The sequence below is a fragment of the Clinocottus analis genome, unplaced genomic scaffold (assembly GCF_023055335.1).
Source record: "Clinocottus analis isolate CAN_PGR_092001 unplaced genomic scaffold, fCliAna1.0.p SCAF_11, whole genome shotgun sequence".
In the NCBI taxonomy this organism is placed as follows: Eukaryota; Metazoa; Chordata; class Actinopteri; order Perciformes; family Cottidae; genus Clinocottus; species Clinocottus analis.
In genome coordinates this window covers 12,691,554-12,713,273 of record NW_027175832.1, presented here as the reverse complement: position 1 = coordinate 12,713,273, position 21,720 = coordinate 12,691,554, and the positions used below count along the sequence as shown (strand labels likewise).

Genomic DNA, 21,720 nt, shown 5'->3' with positions numbered 1-21,720 from the left:
GTCTAACAGCACTATAAATATCTGTGTTTGACCTCCACAGCCATATCGGGCTCAGAGAAAAAAGTGACCCAGAGCAAGGATTACTGACAGATGAGCAAGAGAAACAAATCCAGTCAATAGAGACAGAAAGCGAGATAGAGGAGGTGAGACCAGGAGGGAGAGATACCATTTGCCATCCTAGGCCGTCAGTTGAAGGATGGGTGATTCAGCAACCGTGGTCGAGTCCACCACATCTTCTGTTGTCACTGCGATCCCCATGGTGATAGCTGGGGAAATGCAAGGTGAGGAAAGTTTCAAAGGTTACGGACGAGAGCTGAGAAGGACAGAGGAGTGTGGAGGTCACTGAAGGGTCTGGTTGGTTGGGTGGCAGTAGGGGTTAAGGATTAAGGGAAGATTACTGATAAGAATGGTTGTTTTGCTGGATTCGTAATTGCAGATGATGTCACAGCCATTTTATCCATCTTAAGAAGGGTAAAATGACTATTGAAAAAAAGGACCTGGTACCAAATAAATACATGAGTGGAGAAAAAAACAGATGACCAGTCTATTTCAAGTTTCTTTCAGTGGACTTTGAGCAGGACAATTTGAACTAGACATCTGTTAATCAAACTGTGATGTCAGTGTATTGAGTTTATGATGCTAGGGTATCAATGGATTGTGTAATGTTCAGAGATAACCGTGTATCTTTGATATTCCTTGCTGCTTTTGAGCTCTACTCTTTGATCATGTTTCTGAGTTTGACCTAGCACCATGTTACTGACTTCAACACCTGTTCATTCTCTCTGCCACTATTTTCACCCATCATGCATTGTGAGATGTCGGCACCCATGGAATTCCCAACACCCCTGCTCCTTTCCCCGAGCCAGTCTGAGGGATTAGTGCCAATGATGTACGATTCTGAACAGAATGCCCAGAATTAAGTGTTAAAATCTAACATCTAATAGTATTTTACTGCTCCTTTTCTAGTTAATATGAGATCTTTCAACTGGCATCATGATGCGTTTACAACAAAAGGAGGATAGCTGGTATTGGAATGGTTTGCGCCAATGTACCGAACATCTCTTACTTTCAGGGTTAGGGATGAACATGCATAGTGTTATACTCCTGGACAAAAGTCACAACTACTTTGGTCAAAAGGTAGACTTAAGATCATACAGCTGAAAAATCTAATGGGTGGTTTTGGTCTTGTTACACTGATTTTATGGGTCAATTAGTAGCATTTCTGTTTTATTAACTTTGGCCACATCTCTGGTAAACACAAGATTTTTAAGATGGTGCTTTGGTGGGGTTCTTTGTAGAAAAACACTTGTGTTTTTAACATTGTCTGTCAGCTTCTCAAAGACCAACCACTTACAATGTTACTGCTTATGCAACACACACACACACACACACACACACACACACACACACATACACACACACTGTTAATAAATACTAACACATTTTATTTGTATGGTGCTTTACAAGGTTCTTTCCATAGAAAAAACAAACAAAAGTGATGCTTTAGCGAAGCTTTTTCATAGATTTTATGTTCTTATTTTAATGCACGGTGTGTAAAAACGATGCCTCCCTCCATAAAACGATAAGTGTGAACTATTAAGTCTGACATTATACAATTATACACTGTCTTTATGTTGCAGATGGTACTAAAACCCAATCAGCAAATAAGAATGGGAAGAAGGCCGACTCGGGGTCCGGCAGCAGCAGCGGCAGCTTCTTCACCTGGTTCATTGTGCTGGCCCTGCTGGGGGTCTGGACGTCTGTCGCCGTGGTCTACTTTGACCTGGTGGACTATCAGGGAGTCCTTGGTGAGTACTTAATGCATCACAATTACATTTGGAGTACAGAGTATTTTAATATGTTCTTCATTTCTTTAGGTTTGTTTTTCCATCTAATACACCTTGCTGGAAATGTGTGGCAGCAACTAGTTTAGCATTTTTCTTCATACTTGTATTTCATCTGTCCGCAATCACATGCACCTGTCATCTGTCCCTGAAGTCGACTTCAGCCGTTTAATGAGAACCATTATATGAACCATTATCAGAGCACTAACATGACATTAGCATTCATTATCAACCTGACACAAATCTACTTCAATCCACCATCAAATGTTTATGAAGATAGGATGTAACTCAGCCTCTAAACTCACAGCAGATTAATCGGTCAAATCAAGGGAAAGAAAAAATTGCCACAAGAAACTCAGTACATTTTTAATAGATCATCAATATTGTGTTATAAAGCTGCATGCCTATGTCGACAGACCGTTAGACCGACATTTGAGCAAATTAACAACATGATACAATCGAGGGTCATTATTGATTAACAGTAGAGCTAAACAGTGGCTTTGGTAGGGCTCGAGCTTAAGGATGTCCCGGGGCCCAAAACTATTAGATTGAGAGAATGAAAAAATTAAGAACTTTACCGTGAATAGGGATTTTGTGTATCACACATCCATCCATTATCTGAACCGCTTATCCTCATTAGGGTCGCGGGCCGCTGGAGCCGATCCCAGCTGTCAAGGAGCAAAGGCAGGGTACACACAGTTCCTATTAAACCTTCATGACAACATTAACAAACACATACACCTGACTCTGACCTTAGGACAGTTGTAGGCTAGGTTGTATTTAGTTCTGGGACTATGCTAGAAAAGGTTTAGTTCGGAGCCGTTGGCTCCAGTTCCACAAGTGAATTTCCTATCCGTTCCCTCTGACGTTTCAGAATATCCTCGTATAAAGGCGAGGGGGAACACAAATAATGCAACCATCTGGCATTATTTGTGACCATAAAACAGTGAAGCAGTACTAACCATATAAACCTCACTGCCTAGGGAAACTATGAAGCTAACAGCCAATCTAAAAATGAAGACTTAATTGGCAACTTTGTGGCAGTTTTCAGGAATGCATTTTCAGTCAACTATTTTTGATACAAAGCGGTAAGTTTCCAAACGAGCTGCCATGTCGGTCCGGTTTGAAATCCCAGAGCAGGTGACCTGTGGAGAAGATTGTACACTCACGGTAACGGGGAGCCCCTTCTTAAAACAAGGATGATGTCATATGGTCATTATTGTGTGTACAGGAGATTATATTACAGTTCCCTAGCTCGTGGTTGGTCCTCCTTGGATGGTTATTATGACATTATGGTTCCAAATCCCTTCATGCGCTTCTGCAACCTAAGCGTTGTTACAGTACCATTTCAAGACCAACATCTATTTGACTTCAAATTAACTCAAATATGGTTCGTAGCATATGGACCCCAATGTATACTGCACCCAACCCATAACAATGTAGCTTTACTGATTTGTACTATCTGTTACTGTTGATCAGAGAATAATGCCTGACTAATCTGCATCCTGAATGATTCACGTTAACGTTTTCAATTATGTATAGAAATTATGAATCTCTTCTGTCTTATTTCTTAATCAAGCTATTCCAATATGTGTTTTGTTTTTGCATGCAGACAAGGCTAAGGGCTTTCAAATTAACCTGTCTGACGCCTTGCAAGGTAAAAATGTATTTACATTCTTGGTTGTTGTCCTGTGTCCTTTCAGTTGTACTCTTAGGTTATTTCCCTCTCCCTTTCACCCTCTTCTCAGAGCCCTGGCTCTAAAAAAAGTAAAGGCAGTTATTTATCCAGATGTACATCTTAAGGTCTGTCACGTTATTGTAGGAAGGAAATATTCACACAGATTGAAAATGTAAATGTTGTCTTAAATGGCCCTCTTTTTTATGTTGCAAGCAGAAAAAAAGATGAGATTTAAAATAAATCAATGATGATGATCAATGATGTCATTGAGCACAAGTCATATCAAACATTGTTAAATTGGTGGACGTTGTGTGACCTGTTTAGCTGGAATGTGTGAATAATGTACTGCCTCAGCTGGTTTAAATCCAGGGCTCTAACCATCCCGTCCACTGTAGCTGTCAGACACTAACCCTGCACCTTTTTGAAACTACTGATCCTAAACCTCGACCACTTCCTAAACCTCGACCACTTCCTAACCTCCTAGTGTTCATTAACATTTTTTTTTAATAGTAATCTACATTCTACATAAAATGCTCTGATTGTTGCCACTTCCTGTTTTTACCCATTTTGCCTGAATGTATCCTATATTCCTTCACATTTAAAGTGATTCACCAAGCTTTCAGATGATTGTGGCCTGCGCCAACCTGCCCATTTGATAAAAAAAAACATGACTTAATAGGAGAGCACAATTCATCCATTTAACGAAGGATTCGTTTGCTCATACTAACGGTTGGAAAGAGACAGAAGACAAGTGGCCAGTCTCGCACAAGCTTGGTGCATGTCTTTAAGTGTCTGTGTGTAGATTGATGCATGTACATGTCACGTAGTTACTGTAAGCACAAACAAAGTCTACATGTGTGTTTATTACTGCTGTAGGTAAACTGGTGGCTTACGATACAGATGGAGATGGTGATTTTGATGTCGAGGACGCTAAAGTTCTGCTAGGCAAGTTGATTTATCTCTAATTTACAACAAATGTTGGTGTTTACTCTCAGTGTCTTTCATAAATCCAAACACAGGGCAATTATGTGTTTCAATTGACAAATACCTGAAGCACTAGGGACATGGTACATGATCCAGGCACAACTGATTAGTTTCCTGTTTGAAGCTTTCTGCAGGCCACCGATGGTTTGTTTTCTCCTTTGTTAATTACATTAAATTTTAGTTTGAGTTTTTTTTGCATGTGTAATAATTTTGTAGCTGACAGTTACCATATAGACTATCTCATCAGTGAAAATTGCCGACACTTGTGATCTTGGCATGTCTGTGACTGTTTGTTTGTTTTCTTGAATAATTTGTTTTCTAAAATGAAAGTCCCCACATTAATATTCTTTTGAAGTTTGCATTGGTGTATGGTCCCTAAAGCGTAGGTCCCAAATAAAGAAGGCAGATGCTAGGGCTATAACTAACTGTGTTTGGTAAACAACCTATAAACCTTTTTGCCCTTCGTTGCCCATTATGGGACAACAAAAAGAGAAAAAAAGTCAAGTAATTTTAATAAAAGGCACATTTTCGTAACCCTACGAGCTTGTATGATTCTAATGTATGATAGAGCCTTGTGTGTAGTATAGTCGTACCTAAAAAAAAAAATCCAAATGGGGCCAGACTGTTTTTTTTTTCTCCCACTCGCTTCGACCTTTTCCGACTCTGAAGCAGACTCTGAAGCAAAAATCTATGCAAATTCTAATACCTAGCATGCCACAAAACGATGGGGTTTGGCATGAAGCTTATAACTTTTACATTGTTGAACGGCAACTTTTTGACTAACCCTCTTTGGTAACTCCCCAAGGCTTTGTTTTATTGGGATTTATCTTGCAGATTCTGATTACTTAGGTGATTATCTTTACAAGGAGGGGTCTTACTCTGTAGGTTGTTGTTTAGGGCTTGAAGCATGCATCTGGAAAAACTCAGGGGCGGCCGCTCAAAGGCATTTCTGGTTGGGCGGGAGAGACGTGGGGCTCAAAAGGTTTTAATAAATGATGGAATATATGAGGATCAGGGGACGGTTTAATTTTCCATTTAACCAAAAGTAAATCAATCAAATCATATTGTGGACATGACACCTATGTCTATGTTGTAACGGTGAAGTTTTTGGAACATTTCTCCTGTGTGAAGCCTCAAGCGTTCAAGGGAGCTGGAAGTTTGATAAGTATTCGTGGTTCCCAGAAGTCCTGTTTTCCTCACGTAATATCTGCTGCATGTTGCATGGTTCTATACTAGCTTTAACTCTTAAAAAAATAATAATAATAATAATTTTTCGAGCTTGTTATTGTAACTTCCAAACATACCGCAAGGTGTATACTTCTTTTGACATGTTGGACCACAGTTGTTTGCAAATGGTTAATTTCCAACAAAAGAGTCAACATTTTGGACTTGATTACAGACAAACAGTTTGCTCTCGTCTGAATTAGGGCTGCAACAATGAATCGATTATTAAAAAAAGTTGGCAACGAACTTCATTATCAATTTGTTGTGTCGCGAGATTATTACGCCACTCAATAAGTCGCGAAGACGTTTAAGTATTGAACAAAACAGTTGAGTGGAGCGCAGCAGACAGAAAGTCCAGGAGGTTCTGCAGCCCGTTGCAACGAGAGTATGCAGTGACATATGAGATACGTGTACAATAACTTAACAGCTAAGCTAACCGTTGTCTTTAGCTCGTTAGCTAGTCGTTCATTCCCCGTGTTTGAGCCATGCTGTTGGGTTAGATAACGTCTTCGTTTTAAAACACCGCGGGGGCTTCAAGAGAAGCAATGCATAAATATCTCCTGAGGTGCAGAACACAGACCTGCGTTCAATAGTCTGATATAATGAGGCTTCATGCAGAGGAAGTGTTGCTGCGATTTGTAGTTTGATATCTAATTAACAACCTTTGTTTAGGTAAAGTGCACTCCGTAAGTTATGTTAATACATTGAGTGGTTACTTCTGGAATTCTCATCTCTTGTTCTCTGAGGTGTGTGTGTGTGTGTGTGTGTGTGTGAGAGAGAGAGAGAGTGTGAGTATGTCTGTGAGTGTAGAGAACAAGTTCTGACGTTCAAACAAGTCCTGTTTAGTTTTGTGATTCGTATTTCTTTATTTTTTTATAAATTCTTTATGGTTAAGATTTTTTTGCACTGTCAGTTCTGTTTTTTTAATTGCAAATTAATGCTTTAAAATTATAATCAACCAATTAATCAATTCTTAAAATAATCGTTAGTTGCAGCCTTAGTCTGAATCTTTGGATCGCTCACCTGTACCATATGTGAATCTACACATTTTGCAATAATCCAAATACTCACCATTTTGCTCGACACATTTAGGATGCTATCATGACACGCACCAAACTATGCTGAAATGTTCCTTTTCTGAAGTACTGTTACTTCGCAGAATACCATAAGCTATTATGGAGGCAATCTGATCTGTCACCAAAGTGAATCCTCCTTCAGAAAGGATTTTCTTTTTGCCCCGCCCACCTTCAACTTATCGATCCAACTAGCAACCCATCATTCATACTTCTGCAACCAACCCTACTAAAATTAGCTTGAACACATAGTTTAAAAAAAAGTAGTTTCCTTCTTTGCATTAATGCTCTTTCCATTTTATTTTGATCCCTTTTTGTATCTTTCCTTTGTGTCCTCTTCATTGTCTCACTCTTCTTGTGTTTGTGTTTGTCTCTCTTTAGCTCAGTATTGTTAAATTGTATGTGCCAGAGCCATAAGAGATAGCTGTGTTTTAGAGTGCACTTCAAATGGCTGATACAAATTTTAGCTTTGCATTGCAAGGGAATCTATCATTGAAACATTTCCAATACATAGTTAACTTTGGTATTTTTCCACCATCCTATTTTCCCATGTTCTTTTGTCCACTAAATTAATGGGGTCGACAGTTTTTGAAATCTGTTCAATTTGCAGGTGTTAAAGGGGCTGTAATGTAATATACTCGGCAGCTCTTTACGTCAATGTAATGCTACGCCCACAACAGTTGCGGGCCGTGCATTTCGGCCATAGGCCTTCACCGTATGCCGTATCGTCCACATCATGGCCGGACTAGAGGAAAAAGTGTCACACCCGAGCCGCTCCACTGTATGATGCGGAGAAAAAAAGGGGGACTCTGCAGTTGAACAATGCGTGGGGCCTGACCCGCGAAGCCAATTCATCCACCAGCGCTGAAATTGTGCCGTTACGCAGCACTCGCGATGTTATGCATCCTGACTGACTGACTTGACCAGCCCAAACACGTCAACAATGCATGTTGTCCAAATTACCACCAAACAACTAGTCACATTTAGTAATACCACAACTATGCTATGTCCAACAACATTCAAAACCTACGCACGCGCACACACAGACACACACACAGAGCTGTTGTACATCAGAGGGCAGAGCTGCGCCCGGTCTGATCAGCAACTGCTGCAGCAGCATCAACGCTGTGTATGATTTAAATACGACTGCACATGTAAAAAAATAAGTTACATAGCCAGCATTTTACTCACCACATTTCCGTAATCCTCTGTGAGAAAGGCGTTGCCAGTAAATCCACCACCAAGTCTACTCCTTCAGTCATAGAGCATAAAAAAATACACCAAGCTAAACTATAAAAATGTAATTGCTTATCTAAATATGTTCTAACAACTTACTCCTTTCTTCCTACTGAGTTCAGCCAGCTAGTTTTCTGGTAGACAGAAGTCACGGTGCCCCCAATGACCAATCACGGTGCCCCATTAACCAATCACAGCTCATGTTGACAGTCATGTGGGCCCTGTGACCAATCACAATACAAGCAGATATTAACGCTAGCTGGCTGGCCGTTAGCATGTTTTTTTTAATGCATTACTCTAACATAGAGAAACAAAAGGTGAAATCTGATTGGATAAGCTACACATAGCCAGCTGTTAAGCTGAGCTATGCTGCTGGCCTGAGCTGAACAACAGCTCAGGCCAGCAGCACAGCTCATTTCACATGAGCTTGTGCAATGATAAAATAAGCTAATAGGGATAAATAATTATAATGTTGTGTATTTGTGTAAAACATTTTCGTTATGAAATAGATATAACTTGTATTGATTTTTTTTTTTTTTTAACATTAAAAAAAAAAAAAGTCTAATAACTTTGTCATTCGGTTTAGGCCAGCAGAGAAGGCCTAGCTGGCCCTGACGGCCGGCCACTGGTCCACAAAAGGTGCTTGTTTTTGCCTCAACAGGCTCCGATTGTTATTATGAATGTCTGACAACATTAAGGAGAGAACACTACAGAGTAATGAAACCTTTTGCTTGAGCCTGTCTGTATTGTCATGTGACTTGTTAGCAGAAGACAAAGATAGAGTTGGAGTTGGAGAGAAGGGCCGGTGTTGTCAGTTTGTGTTGGAGAACAGAAGGTCTACTACCTTAGTGTTATCGACAAGATTTTGAGTGTGCAAGGCAAGTTTATCTGTATGCACATTTCAACAAGGTGATTCAAAGTGCTTCACATAAAACCATAAGCATCAAAACATAATACAGAAGAAAAGAACATTTAAAAACAATTAAGAACATTCCTTAAAATATTAAAAAACAAACAAAAAGCTAAAAATAGAATAAAACTTGCAGTGTAGTTTAAGAAATGAAATACAACTGGGAGATGCACAAATGTATTAAAATCCTTGAGTCTCTTTCAATTTAAGGCAACTGCAAACACAAAAGTCTTCAGTCACGATTTAAAGGAGCTGAGGGTCTCTGAGAATCTCTAAAAGGCTCAGCAGACCTGCAGCTTTCAGGGACCTTGTTCCAAATATGTGGAGCAGAAAAGATGAACGGTCTGATGGTTCATATGGTACCAGCAGATCACAAACACATTTAGGCCCTAAACCATGCAGTGCTTTATAAGCCAGCTGCAGGAATTTAAAGTAAATTCTTTGAACAGAAAGCCAGTGCAAAGACCTCAGAACTGGAGTGATGTGATCCACTTTCCTGGTCTTAGTGAGGTCTCAGGCTGCGGCGTTCTCGATCAGCTGCAGCTTTCTGATCGACTTTTTACGGAGGCCTGTGAACACACCGTTACAGTAGTCAAGTCTACTGAAGATGAATGCATGGGCACGTTTTATACCTACCCTAAATGATTACATGATTACAGTCTTTTCTCTATTAATACTGGAATAATTTTGAATACGGTTGTCCCCATTCATCACTTTGACCCAAAAACGTGAAAATAGGATCCAATTTTTAAAAATACCAAAGTTAACCTTTTAATAGGTTTCAGAAAGGTGTTAATGGTAAACTAAGTATCACAAATGTTCCACTGTCTACTGAAAGTAGACAGTGGAACTATTTTTGCTTTCCACCTTAATGTGTGTTTGACAGCTTGTGGAGGTGCCCACATGGAAACTGTTGTCTAGGATTCTACGGCTGTCTCCGCATGAACTGTCCCATATGTAGGCACAGAGTAAGACTGGACAACATGGAGAAAATCATATATACCTATCGTTGACCAATTAAAATGATCTGGTTTGTGATGATATTGTCGGGTTGACCATTGATGCTTTTACAAAATCCACAATGACATTTTTGATAAATATCAGTGATGTTGATAAAGGCAAATAATACAACAGGATAGTCTAGTAGCTTGTGCAAATGACATAACTTTTAGGTAATGCAGCCTTTAAAACTACAAAAAGACAAGACTAATGCTATAGTACAATGTACAGTCTTTTATTACAATATGGATATTGTATTGTCCAGCCCTAGCAGAGTCGGTGCAGAAATTTATATGACTTTTATAAATGTGGATTCTTAGATTCAGCACTGCTGAGGTTCTGGATCACTGCTCTCCTTTGTCAAATAATGGCTAAAGCTGGCAACGTGATTTAGGTGGTGATCATATGTAGACAGCCAGACTCCAGCTGCTTATGATAAAGCCTGCGTAGTTCCCTCGCTGCCTAACATGCGCTTTAAACTTCTCTTACCTTCTCCTCTTGTTTCTTTCTTTTCTCCTCTGCTTTGTACCCTCTTTCATTACATCTCTTCTCCATGTGATTCCACCTTTTCTCTTTCTCATTATTTTTTTCCACTTCCTTTCCCCACACGTTTCCATCTCACGTTGTGCTCCCAAACTTTACCCTCTATCCCCCCACACTGCCACACCACCCCTCTTGTTTGAGTAGGCCTGACCAGTGAGGGCGATGGTCAGGGTGAATCCGAGGTTCTGGATTGGTTAGAAGAAGTGGAGGAGGGCGGCTCTGATTGGTTAAACGGTTTCTTCACTTTCCTGTACGGTCTGATAAACCCCCTGGAAGAGGAGGAGCACAGTGCCTTAGGAGGACTCATGGAGGCACGGGAGGAGGAAGAGGAGGACGCCGACAACGACGACGACGAGGATGAGACTGCGGATGATGAAGGGTTCAGAAAAAGAGCACAAGATGATGGAAATCGGGGGCAGAAGATTGTTATAGTCGGCCTTCATAACCAATAGCCTCAGGCCACCTGCAGCAAGCCAGTTATCCTCTTAAGCACTAATGTTCAACCTCTCCATCCAACCACCCACAAGTGGTCGTACAATAGTTGTTCTGCGGACATTGGCTGGTTGATTTTTGCAACTTAACCAAGCCGGTATCTTTTAGGTATTGAAATGTCCAGTCTTATATTGTATTGTTGCTCCAACCCATCAGGGTTTCATATACTCAAATCTCCAAACATTGTCAAACTTGACAAACTAGCTTCAATCTTGTATCTTCACAATCTTGCGGTGAAATCCTTTTTTAAAGCTTTCTATGATGTTGGTCCCTGTGCTGGCATATGGACATGATTCTCAGGAACACTTTTAGACGTCCTCTCTAAAACATTTTGTTAAGAATCTATTGCTTTTTTATTTGTTTTTTTTTTACCAATAATGCAAAGATTATTTGCACTCTGACAGCTGCTTAGTTGTCCTTTTTTTTCTGACATTTTTTGCTGCATGCCATACTCAATATTTGCTCTTAACTATGGGATTATGAGCATGGATTTGTGCTCTTGAATCTCAATTTTAAGACTCTTGGTTTTGTCTTTAAACATATTTCTTCCTGTTATTTAGTTGGGGTTTGTATCTGGATAAGAGCATATGCACTATTGCAGGTACAAATACACCCAGAATGCATTGCAATTTTAGATCCAATCACAATGTGAGCAGAATATGGATCGAGAACACTTTTTATGTACATGGTGCAATGCGATGCCCTTGATCTGATGCCAATATCCAGGTAATGTATGCAGATTGCATGTTAATATCAGGTGGAAATGGGATCTTGAACTCATACTGACATAGCACTGAAAGTTTGCTGGATTGCTTTTTTTTTTTTGTCAGTGTATATATTAAGCCATGTTAATGCGCCATATGCTTCAGGTATTCTACATATTGTTTGTCTCATGTCACCCCTTTGCTCAGCAACAGCATATATAACTATTGATCTTTGCTATTGAAGACATGCCATAGAAGGACAAGCACCTGTGTTAATAACATTATTTATGGCTGCATTCCACTAAAAAGAGGTCCAGGTATCTTGTATGCTGACTCCCTGGAATATCTTACTGGGACATTTAGTGAAACTGAGCCACCTGTGCGTTTTCTTCGATGACAAGTTTAGATGTGTGCTCTGTTTCATTCTCCTTTAAACTTGATCAAAATATCTTCTGCCTCCAGTAGTTGGTTTATTCCAAGCTTTCGCTTTGTGACTAAGCACAGGTAGATCCATTTATGTCCAATTAGTTTGATTCAAGTTAGTTTGTGTTCCGAGTCAAAAATGAGGGCACTGCAGTAGAAATGTGTGAAGTGTTCAGAGCCACAGAGGACTGAGTCAAGTGATGCTGAGAAGAGATCTGTTGGATTGTACCAACTGCAGGTGTTCTGTTTAGTGCGTGTGAAAGAGGTTGTGTGTGCTGTTTCAACAGGTCTGCTATGAACCTAATGGCTGTCGTATATGCATGGGTACACCTTGTTCAGAAAACAGGCTCTTCAACTTTGGGGTGGAGTAAAGAAATCTACATGATGCCACTGATGCACAAATACACGTGCCTAACGCCATAGCTACTTTAACTTCTCTGGTGAGAGACTGCTTCTTTCAGGCTTTGTGCACTCGGACTGAAAATTACTCTGCCAAATACAACAACTAATAATTCACCCCTGTGGTGATTTTACATTTCTTACTTTGACTCCCACTTTGTGTGGTGAATCACGCAAAACCTCTATTACAAAACCTGTTTTTACATAATTTTTTTCTTTGCAAATACTTTTGCTGTGTTTTTAAGCCAAAGTATTTGATATGAACACAGAGGTTCTGTAACGCCTCCTTGAACATGTTGACAGCCGGAACTTAAATGTTACTGTGCTGAGGCAATGGGTATTATTAGTATTTACACTAATTTGCTGCTCGTGGTGTGAAGCATAGGAAACTCTTTGAGAATAAGAATCGGCTGCTGGCTTTGGCCTTTAAATATGAACCATAGTATTCTCTTTTTTGTACAATGTGAGATGGGAAGGAACTTTAGTGGGTAAACTGCCTTTTGAGTTGGTGATCGCCAGTTTTACTAATTAGTAAACTTCATGAATCATTATAGTTAAACCGTATGAACATTTGAAGAAACTCAATGTCACACTGACAAATCACATAACCAGCAATCCATAGCTGTGCAACCTTGCCACAAGTGAAGTAAAGATGTTCATCACCGTGCAGTTGCTTGTGGGTCAATGGGCCATTAAACCCTGCACTATATTGCTGCGATTTTTAAAAAATCTTTTTTTAATTTATTTTTTTGTCAATGCAGCATGAAACGGGCTTAGGTCATTCTGCACAGCTGATGTCACTGTTAGAACAATGCAAATAAAGTTAGATTTGGCAACAAAAAAAAAAAGCTTATTGCAGCTGCAATTAAGCTGTTTTGCACTGTGAGCTGTGAAAGCAGTGAGCTGCTTTCCTCGAGACATCTTTTTAAAACAAGATTGCAGATTTTATACGGCTGTTCTCAATTCATGCTCAATGTTGAGCTGAGCTCTATAAAGCTGCAACGCTCTTTATAGAGCAAAACGCCAAGAATTAGCAAGTATTACTTTTGTCATTTTTGAAGTTCTTGAAATAAAATCAAACTATATTTCCCACTGCGCCCCAAGTACAGTTTTAGAAATAATGGTTTATAGCAACCGTGCCCTTCTGCTACAAGAAGTTTACTTAAGTTGAGGTTGTCTTCATGAAGCATCTCTAGGGGACTAAAAGCTTGTGCATGATGTACAACTGGCCTTGGTGTTCCTGGTGTGCTTGCTTTGGATCAGTACACATTTGAACCTCAGATTAATGATACATTATGAAATAGATATTAAGAGATGGATTATTAGCTGTCTACACTAGCTGTAAGGTGATTATAATACACCTGTAACACTACTACTGACGAGATTTGAATCCATAAATGTACAATCTTATATTTCATAATAATTTGAACTTAAAAGCTATATTGTTCTGCTCCAAACCTTGTGTTTCAGGATCCGTTTCATCACCAATTGGAGCGTATCGTTGTTTTTGGGCTTTAGAAAATGAATTGACTTGAAATTGTTTGTATTGACGAGTCTAGTCTGTACAGGAGCCAGGTGTAGTAACTTGTGTCTGTTTGTATGCAACGTCAGATGAAACCCCTGGGGATGCAGCCAGGAGAGGCGGCCTGAAAGGTACCGTCATGCAGCCACTTGCATGAAGCTGTGCTGTGACACTGTGGGCGAAACTAATGGATGACGTTTCAACTATTAAGAACTCCTTGTGATCTTAGATCCAGCTGAGTATTGGATCTAAGATGAATTTGATTTTTAATGAATGAGTAATCAGATTTGCGCTGGATTCATACTTTATTCTTTGCGCATGTGCGATTTAATGTTCAATCCGGGCACGTGGAGCTTGCAGCGCGAGGCTCCAGGTAGTCTGACCGCTTTGTGAGGCGAGCGACTCGCTCGCACGGTGCTCGTTGAGGACAGAAACTACAGAACAATACGTGCTTTCACAACGGGCTTAGTCGGCAAATATTCCGCCGAGCCTACGGAAGCGCAAGGGCGTACCAAAATTTATCGCCTTCAAAGTAAGAGCCCCCCCCCCCCCCAAAACTTTTTTTTTAAATGCAGTTAACGCATGATCAAATAATTAACGCCGTTAATCGATAAACCAGCCATAGTCATAACACAATGTGCTAAATCCTGTTTGAACGCAGTTTACACTAGTTTGGTTCAAAGTGTGTAAACTGCACTGGTCTGTAAACTCAGAGGAGAAAAGGTGTAAAGTATGGCATGAAACCGGTTCTAATTCATTCACAGACATGTGCACGCCTGCCTGACATGTGGTGAGGTTCAATAACGGAGTGAATTTGAGCACGTCTTTGTCCTGTAAAAGCAAATTTTACAGTTGGTGAAACACCAAACGGTGTTGTTGCTCTTCCATCCCAGAAACCTCTCCCACGAAAGAGGTTGGCTGGAAGCTTCGGGACGCTCTAAAGCAGCAGCTGGCCATCATCCATGAACGCGTAGAAGCCAGGAAGCTTGCCAAGCTGGCACTGGCTGAGGTCAGACTGCTGCTTGCCAAGGAAGAGGAGGACAAGGAGCTGGAGCTAGGGAGGAAGGAAATAACCACCAGGGTGAAGGAAAGAGTGGCCACGAGGCTGCAAGAGGAAGAGGAGAAGCTGGAAAAAGAGGAAATGGACAAGGCTCTGGAGAAACAGAGGATGGGAAAGGCAAAACAATTGGATGTGAAAATGGAAGGGGAGAGCAAGGAGGAAAAGGAAGGGGAGCAGAAATCAAGAAAAGAAGGGCAGAGTGAGAAGTCCGAGAAAAATAGAGGGGGAAAGAAGGCACAGGAGGAAGTCGAGGGCAGAGTGAAAGAAAAAAGGAAGGGAAGTAAAGCTGATAAATCTGACCAGAGAGGCAGGAAGTGAAGTGTGAGGTAATTTGTTCCTAAAAAGAGGCCATTTCAACATTGGAGCAGGGTATCAAACGATTATTGGGTACTGACAAGAATGGGTCTGTGTATCAAAAATTGTTGTGCTGAAAGCTGCAAACAAATTTCAGCTTCATAATCTTGGTACTTTTATTTGTTATTCAATTCCTGATTACATCAAAATGAAGGTAAGATGGATTTTGTTGGAAAACATTTATTTCTCAAAGTCAAGCCAGGTTTTTAGTATCTGCACCAAAACTCTGGTATGCTATTGGTACGATAATATAAAACATGTCTATTGAGACTCATGTGGTCTGTATGTTGATGGAGAGGCACACAGCTGGTCCAGCCTCTCGTAGTCATGGTTACGATCAACAGAAAACTGCAGTTACGGCCTTCAACCCCAAATAATAAAAAGCTATTGTAACAAGATGTGTTGATGGCTTAAAATCAATATCAATGCAATAGAACAGTTAGTTTTCTAAAAAGATGTATGTCGGTAAATTAGTTTTATTATGTGTTATTATTACTTTTTGCTGTATTTATAGACTTCTAGGTAGAGCAAGAGATGCTGAGTTGGTAATTTGCTTGACTTGTGAGTTGTGAACTCACCAGTTAAAATCAGTGTTAGAGATGCTGTCTCGTGCAAGGTGAGGACATACTGGGATATTGTGAAGGATAGGATTGTTGGAAGAACATTGATTGATACGCTGTTTATTGGGTGTGATGTAGTGTTCATGTTTAGTTGTGACTACATGAGGAAATGTAATCCACACAATGTGATTTTTGATGAATTTTCTTTTGTCAATAAAGTTTGTGGATCCCTGTAAGTGACTCTTTTCTGCCATGAAAGCCACTCTTGTGTGGGCCGTGTCTGGAATAATCAAAGTAAACTTCTTAAGGGTTCCTTGTCTAGGGATAAAACTAATAGATTTTCTGTATGTAGCATGAAAACCATTCATTTAAAAGCTTTTGTTAGGCGTGTCTGTTGAATTGGAACACACATATCCATTCATTTGGATGATATTGTGTCTGAGATGTGTGATTACAGCCCCATGCTGTAATCTGGTAGTTAAGGGAAACGTTGGTTCATGTGGATGACGATACTATTTTTACTAGTGCAACTAAAACTCTGTATGGATCGAATCACAAACACTACATTTTTCTAGATTAGATGTTCACACCATGATTATTATATTTTACCTTTGCCCAATTATTTTCACTGAACAGAGGCAGAACGCATCATAATGTAAATGAACGGAAGAGTCATTCTCCTGTCAAACTGATTGGTTGTTTACAAGGATAATGATAGTCAAACTTTAAATTGTGATGGTTAACGTTAATCTGAGGTTCACACGCATCCTGAACTGTTGGTAATGATCACACTATGAGCACCAAAGTCAGTTGTACATCATGCACAAGCCATCAGTCCCCTAGTCATGCTGCATGAAACCAGCCTCTGCATCAAACTGAATCAACCACTGCTAATGTAAACCAACAAAAAACTCATCTCCAGATCAGCTGTACAGAATCTGACCTGAGCCCATTTATGCTGCATTCACACCTAATCAGACCTCAGCAATATTGAGAGTTTCTACGGTGGTGTGAGAGTGAACTGTTACACCACTATTTACTGCACAATGTTAATAGCGTATGTGATTATATAGTGACTATGGGTCAGTGGTTACCATGCCCGTCATTCAATCAGAGGATTGGTGATTCGAGCCCAGGCGTGGCTTGTCCTTGGTGTGAATCCAGCATAAACGAGTCCTCGTTGCATCCTTGAGCAAGACACTTAAACTTGAATTGCTCATGTTTTCTCTGTCTACGTTGTAGAGAGCAAAAAATCTAAAGGCTGATTCATACTCTGGTTTTACGCAGAGACGCAAGCACACAAGACATGCATGGCCGACCTTGCGTGGTGAAATCGGCCATTTTGCGTGCTTGCGTGCGTCACCCATAATTTCTGACTATTCGTCAAAGCAACGCAAGCTCACAAGGCTGTGATTGGTCCACTAACCACATCCTTTCTGAGTCTCGCATTTCCGGTTTCATAGCATAATACCGCTGTTTTTAAAAGCCATAGCAGAAACACGAACAATGGATCCCGTTGAAGAAGTTTGGCTGAAGAGGTCCGCAAATAAGGACATATAGTATAAGGACATGCAGATGGAGGTGAATTCCTGGAGGGAGATATCGGTGAACGTCGGTGTGCAGGTCGACTCTAAACGGTCGTTGCGCCACCTACTGTTCTGGTGTATGGAAAACGCATAGGAACTATAAACCAAAACAAGTCCGTCAATCCAACTGCGTGGCCAGCCGTAGTTGTTGTTGCAGAAGTATAATTCGGCCTTTAGTCGCTTTGGAGAAGTGTCAGCAAAATGAAATGTCAAATAAAAATCATGCCCCACTGACCAGCAACACCAGCTCCACTATAATGTAGTTCTCGTCGTCATACATGTGTGTATGGAATGTGTCCTATTTAAAACCCCAGTCATATGGGATAATATTTTTCAATCTGATCACAGATTCTGTACACATGTACATCTATGTTTATAATGTACACATACGTGTTTCCTGCCAGCAACATGTGCATTCATCTCATGTAGGACTCAAAGAGAAGGCTGTGGTCGTCACTTCCCGTCGTGAAGAAGCTGCTGCTCCCGTGTGGACTCCAGAAGCTGAACCCACGGCAAAAGGTACCACACACATATGTGAATGCTAGCTACCCCCGTTAAGTGAATGATGACAAGTAGTGTCAAATGTGTGGCAGTGGACCATGTAACATCCGGACAAGTCCTCAAAGTTGAACTGCTTAGTTCAAGGTCGGCAACGTGCAGCTGCCTAAGGCTTTGACAAAAACATTAAAATCTTTGTAACATCCTGTGACGTAGCTCGAGTAGCTTCCCCTGCAGGTGGCTTATTGTGATTCACAGACCCCCGCCCTCAGTTAATGGATAAATATAAAAAAGAAAAAAAATAACAGAGAAAAAGACATTTAATTTGGCATGGACGTATTCATTTGCTCTCACTGCCAACGATGCTGGCTGACCTGTATGCTTGATATGTGACGAGAAATTATCAAAAAACAACATTTATTGTTGAAAGACTTCCAGAACAATCACACAGTATCTGCTGAAAAGTATCAAGCTGCAGAATCTCAACTGCTGCAGCAAACTGAGCAAAGTGAGGACGGTCAGTTTAAATGTAGCAAAAGATTTGTGTTTTAAAATGAAACGTAGCAGTGTGGACATGGCCTATTTATTTAATTTAAAAAATATTGCATTTAAACTATCCTTAGGAGCAGTGGGCTGTTGGGAGCAACCGGGGGTTGAGTGTCTCACTAAAGAACACTTTGACATACTCTGTGGAGGACAGGTATCAAACCTGCTACCTTGAGGTTACAGGACGACCGCTGTACCCCATGAGCCACACATGGGGAGTGTGTGGGTCTGGGGAGGGGTCAGTTCCAGACTAGTGTGTTTTAATGGTCCTCAACACATGACTGTATTTTTCTCCTCTTTATAAAAGTTTGATATTGTTATAACAGATAAAATAGCAATGCAATGTCAAGAATGGTCTTCATTCTTGTTCTATAATTTCATAACATTATAGTTTTTGTATATTAAATATGACTATATATAAAGCTTTATAAGCTGTGATATCAAATGGCTTTTGGTATGAAAGGTTGCGGAACCCTGGGCTTGTTAAATAATCTGTTTGTTTTTTTAATTTCAATGGAATATAAACATGTCTCCTCTCTTCAGCTATTGTTGAGCCAGAGCCTGTGGAAGATGTGATTGAAGCTGCTGAAGCAGAGGACACCTCGGCACCACCACCAGGTGTGTGTGTGTGTGTGTGAGTGTGTGTGTGTGTGAGAGAGTGTGAGAGTGAGTGAGAGAGAACTTTCTAACAATCTGCCCCTCCCTCTAGAGCCTGAGGTAGCGCGAGAAGCTGAGCCTGTGGAGACTCCTGAGGTTGGTACAGACCACGTTGTTTATTATAATAATCTGCTAAAAGTTTACACTAGAAGCTTCATATTGAATTAATGAATGAGTGAAACACTTGGTCTTTCAAAGAATCAGCAATAACATTATATTATGAGTGTAGTAACTAGATTCTTAACTCACCTTTTGATGACGTGTGGCTGGTGTATTCTTTTTCAGGTGATTGAAGAGGAGCCGGAGGTGCTGGAGGAGGAGCCTCTTACTGTGGAGGAGGAGCTTCCTGCTGTGGAAGAAGAGGGCCCTGTGGAGGAGGTTTGTTGTTTTTACCTCAGATTTATGAGCTTTACTAAACAATCTTTATGTCCTAGTCCATCTTCCTATTTTTTCTTTAATGCCAAAGTTCTTACAATAGTTTTGTTCAGTGTGAAGCCCCTTTTGCCTACCTGTGTAAAGGACAGTGTGGCAGCAGGAACCTGCAGATATCAGTACTGCTTCATACACTCCAAAATAATAACTGCTAAAATGTAAAAAGCACGCCTTCTGCAGTACTGTATTTAGTTTAGCAGTCTGCCAGGACCAGACTTTCACTTAAAGGCTTGTGGTGTGGAAGAACATTTTGTTCTCTAGTTTTAGCAGCTACTCTAGTTTAACTCAACTACTATACAATTTGAAATACTTGTTAACAAGCAATTTCATTGTTGGTTGTATAAATATGAATGGTGATGACACGGCAAAACAGCCTCCACAGTCTAGGTAAGCACTGGGAAACACTGCTGCATACACGGCCCTCAGGTTTTGGCCATGATCCCTAGCTGCTGGACCAAATATCTTTCAGCACCAAAAGGGGCTGTTTTTTACCACGCTTTCACTGATTTGATCAAATATGGCCATACGTGTTTTAAAGCTATTCAAATGTGTACAACCATATATTTTTATAACGCTTTTCAGGCTGTTCCAGTCGAGGAGGTTGAAGAATTGATGGCAGACCAACCTGAAGAGGAGGCAGCACCTGAAGAGGAGGAAGATGAGGCAGCACCTGAAGAGGAAACAGCTGTGGAGGAGGCGGCTGCTAACGAGGTTATGGAGGAGGAGGAGACGGCTCCTGAAGAGGTTGTGGAGGAGCAAGAGGCTGCTGAAGAGGCTGTGGAGGAGGAGGCTCCTGAAGAGGCTTTGGAGGAGGAGGCTCCTGAAGAGGCTTTGGAGGAGGAGGCTCCTGAAGAGGCTTTGGAGGAGGAGGCTCCTGAAGAGGCTGTGGAGGAGGAGGCTGCTGAAGAGGCTGTGGAGGAGCAGGATGAGGCTGCTGAAGAAGCTTTGGAAGGGGTGGCTCCTGAAGAGGCTGTGGAGGACCTTGCAGCAGCGGTGGAGGCTGCAGTCGAGGAGAACGAGAAAGAGAAAGAGGAGGATGCTGCAGATAAGCCTATGGACGAACCTGGCACACCAGAGGAGGCTGAGGAGGAACAGGCAGCTGCTGAAAAGATAGCATCAGATGCCGAGACTGCAGAGCAAGAGAGCGCCCAGGCAGAAGAATCTGTTGAGGAGCCCGCTGAAGAGGATGAGGCTGCTCCTACAGAAGAAGCTCTTGAGGACGCTGTCGAGGAGATAGTCGAAGAAGAGGAAGCAGCTCCTTCAGAGGAGGCATCTCCAACGGAAGAAGCTGTTGAGGATGTAGCAGAAGAAGATGAGGCAGCGTCTTTCGAAGAAGCTGTGGAGGAGGTTGTGGAAGAGGATGAGGCAGCACCTTCAGAGGAAACTGTCGAGGAGACAGCTGTTGAAGAGGAGGCTGCTCCAACAGAAGAAACTGAAGACAAAGATGTAGTAGCAGAGGAGCAAACAGTACCAGGTAAGGAAAAAAGTACTAAGGCCAGCTACACCATATGTAATTGGTGCTAATGATCCCACTAGTGAGCAGCTGGGGGTTCAGGGTCTTATCAAGGACGCTTCCACATGCAGACTATGAGAGACCAGGGATCTAACCGTCAACCCTGTGGTTTCAGGACAACCACTCATCCCCATGAGCTGCAGCCGCCCCAAAGACTACAAGTTTGAAAAAGAAAAGTCCAGGGCTGTGGAGCAGAGTTGAGTTCACCAGGCTGCATTAGCATAGCATTAGCATAACACAACCGGATCTCGACCAGGAAGTACATCACATAGAATTAAAACCACATTATCTCTGACTCTGCTGTGCTTTATCTCTCGTTTTCAATATGAAGCTTCAGCCTTAGCTTAGCAGTAGAAACCTTGAGGAACAGCTCGCTCTGACTGTAACCAATCAGACTGTAACACATTATGCTGTGTTTTTGAACAGTGTTTGGCGCTTGTACAGGGGGTTGTGTGCTAGACTACATCTTGACAGGGAAATGTC

At 41.1% G+C, this 21,720-nt stretch overlaps 1 protein-coding gene across 1 annotated transcript in view; it reads left to right on the top strand.

Moving 5' to 3' along the window:
* Positions 1–52: 52 nt before the first annotated feature.
* Positions 53–21,720, top strand: part of LOC137802668 (uncharacterized abhydrolase domain-containing protein DDB_G0269086-like) — a 27,629-nt gene continuing 5,961 nt past the window's right edge. The window contains exons 1-12 of the mRNA XM_068600718.1: positions 53–281; positions 1,641–1,808; positions 4,399–4,467; positions 10,636–10,942; positions 11,544–11,584; positions 14,121–14,162; positions 14,925–15,406; positions 17,996–18,110; positions 19,179–19,253; positions 19,345–19,388; positions 19,578–19,670; positions 20,307–21,198. Coding sequence (XP_068456819.1) covers positions 197–281; positions 1,641–1,808; positions 4,399–4,467; positions 10,636–10,942; positions 11,544–11,584; positions 14,121–14,162; positions 14,925–15,406; positions 17,996–18,110; positions 19,179–19,253; positions 19,345–19,388; positions 19,578–19,670; positions 20,307–21,198 — 2,413 coding nt within the window. The 5' untranslated portion in view covers positions 53–196. The remainder of the gene's footprint in view (positions 282–1,640; positions 1,809–4,398; positions 4,468–10,635; positions 10,943–11,543; positions 11,585–14,120; positions 14,163–14,924; positions 15,407–17,995; positions 18,111–19,178; positions 19,254–19,344; positions 19,389–19,577; positions 19,671–20,306; positions 21,199–21,720) is intronic.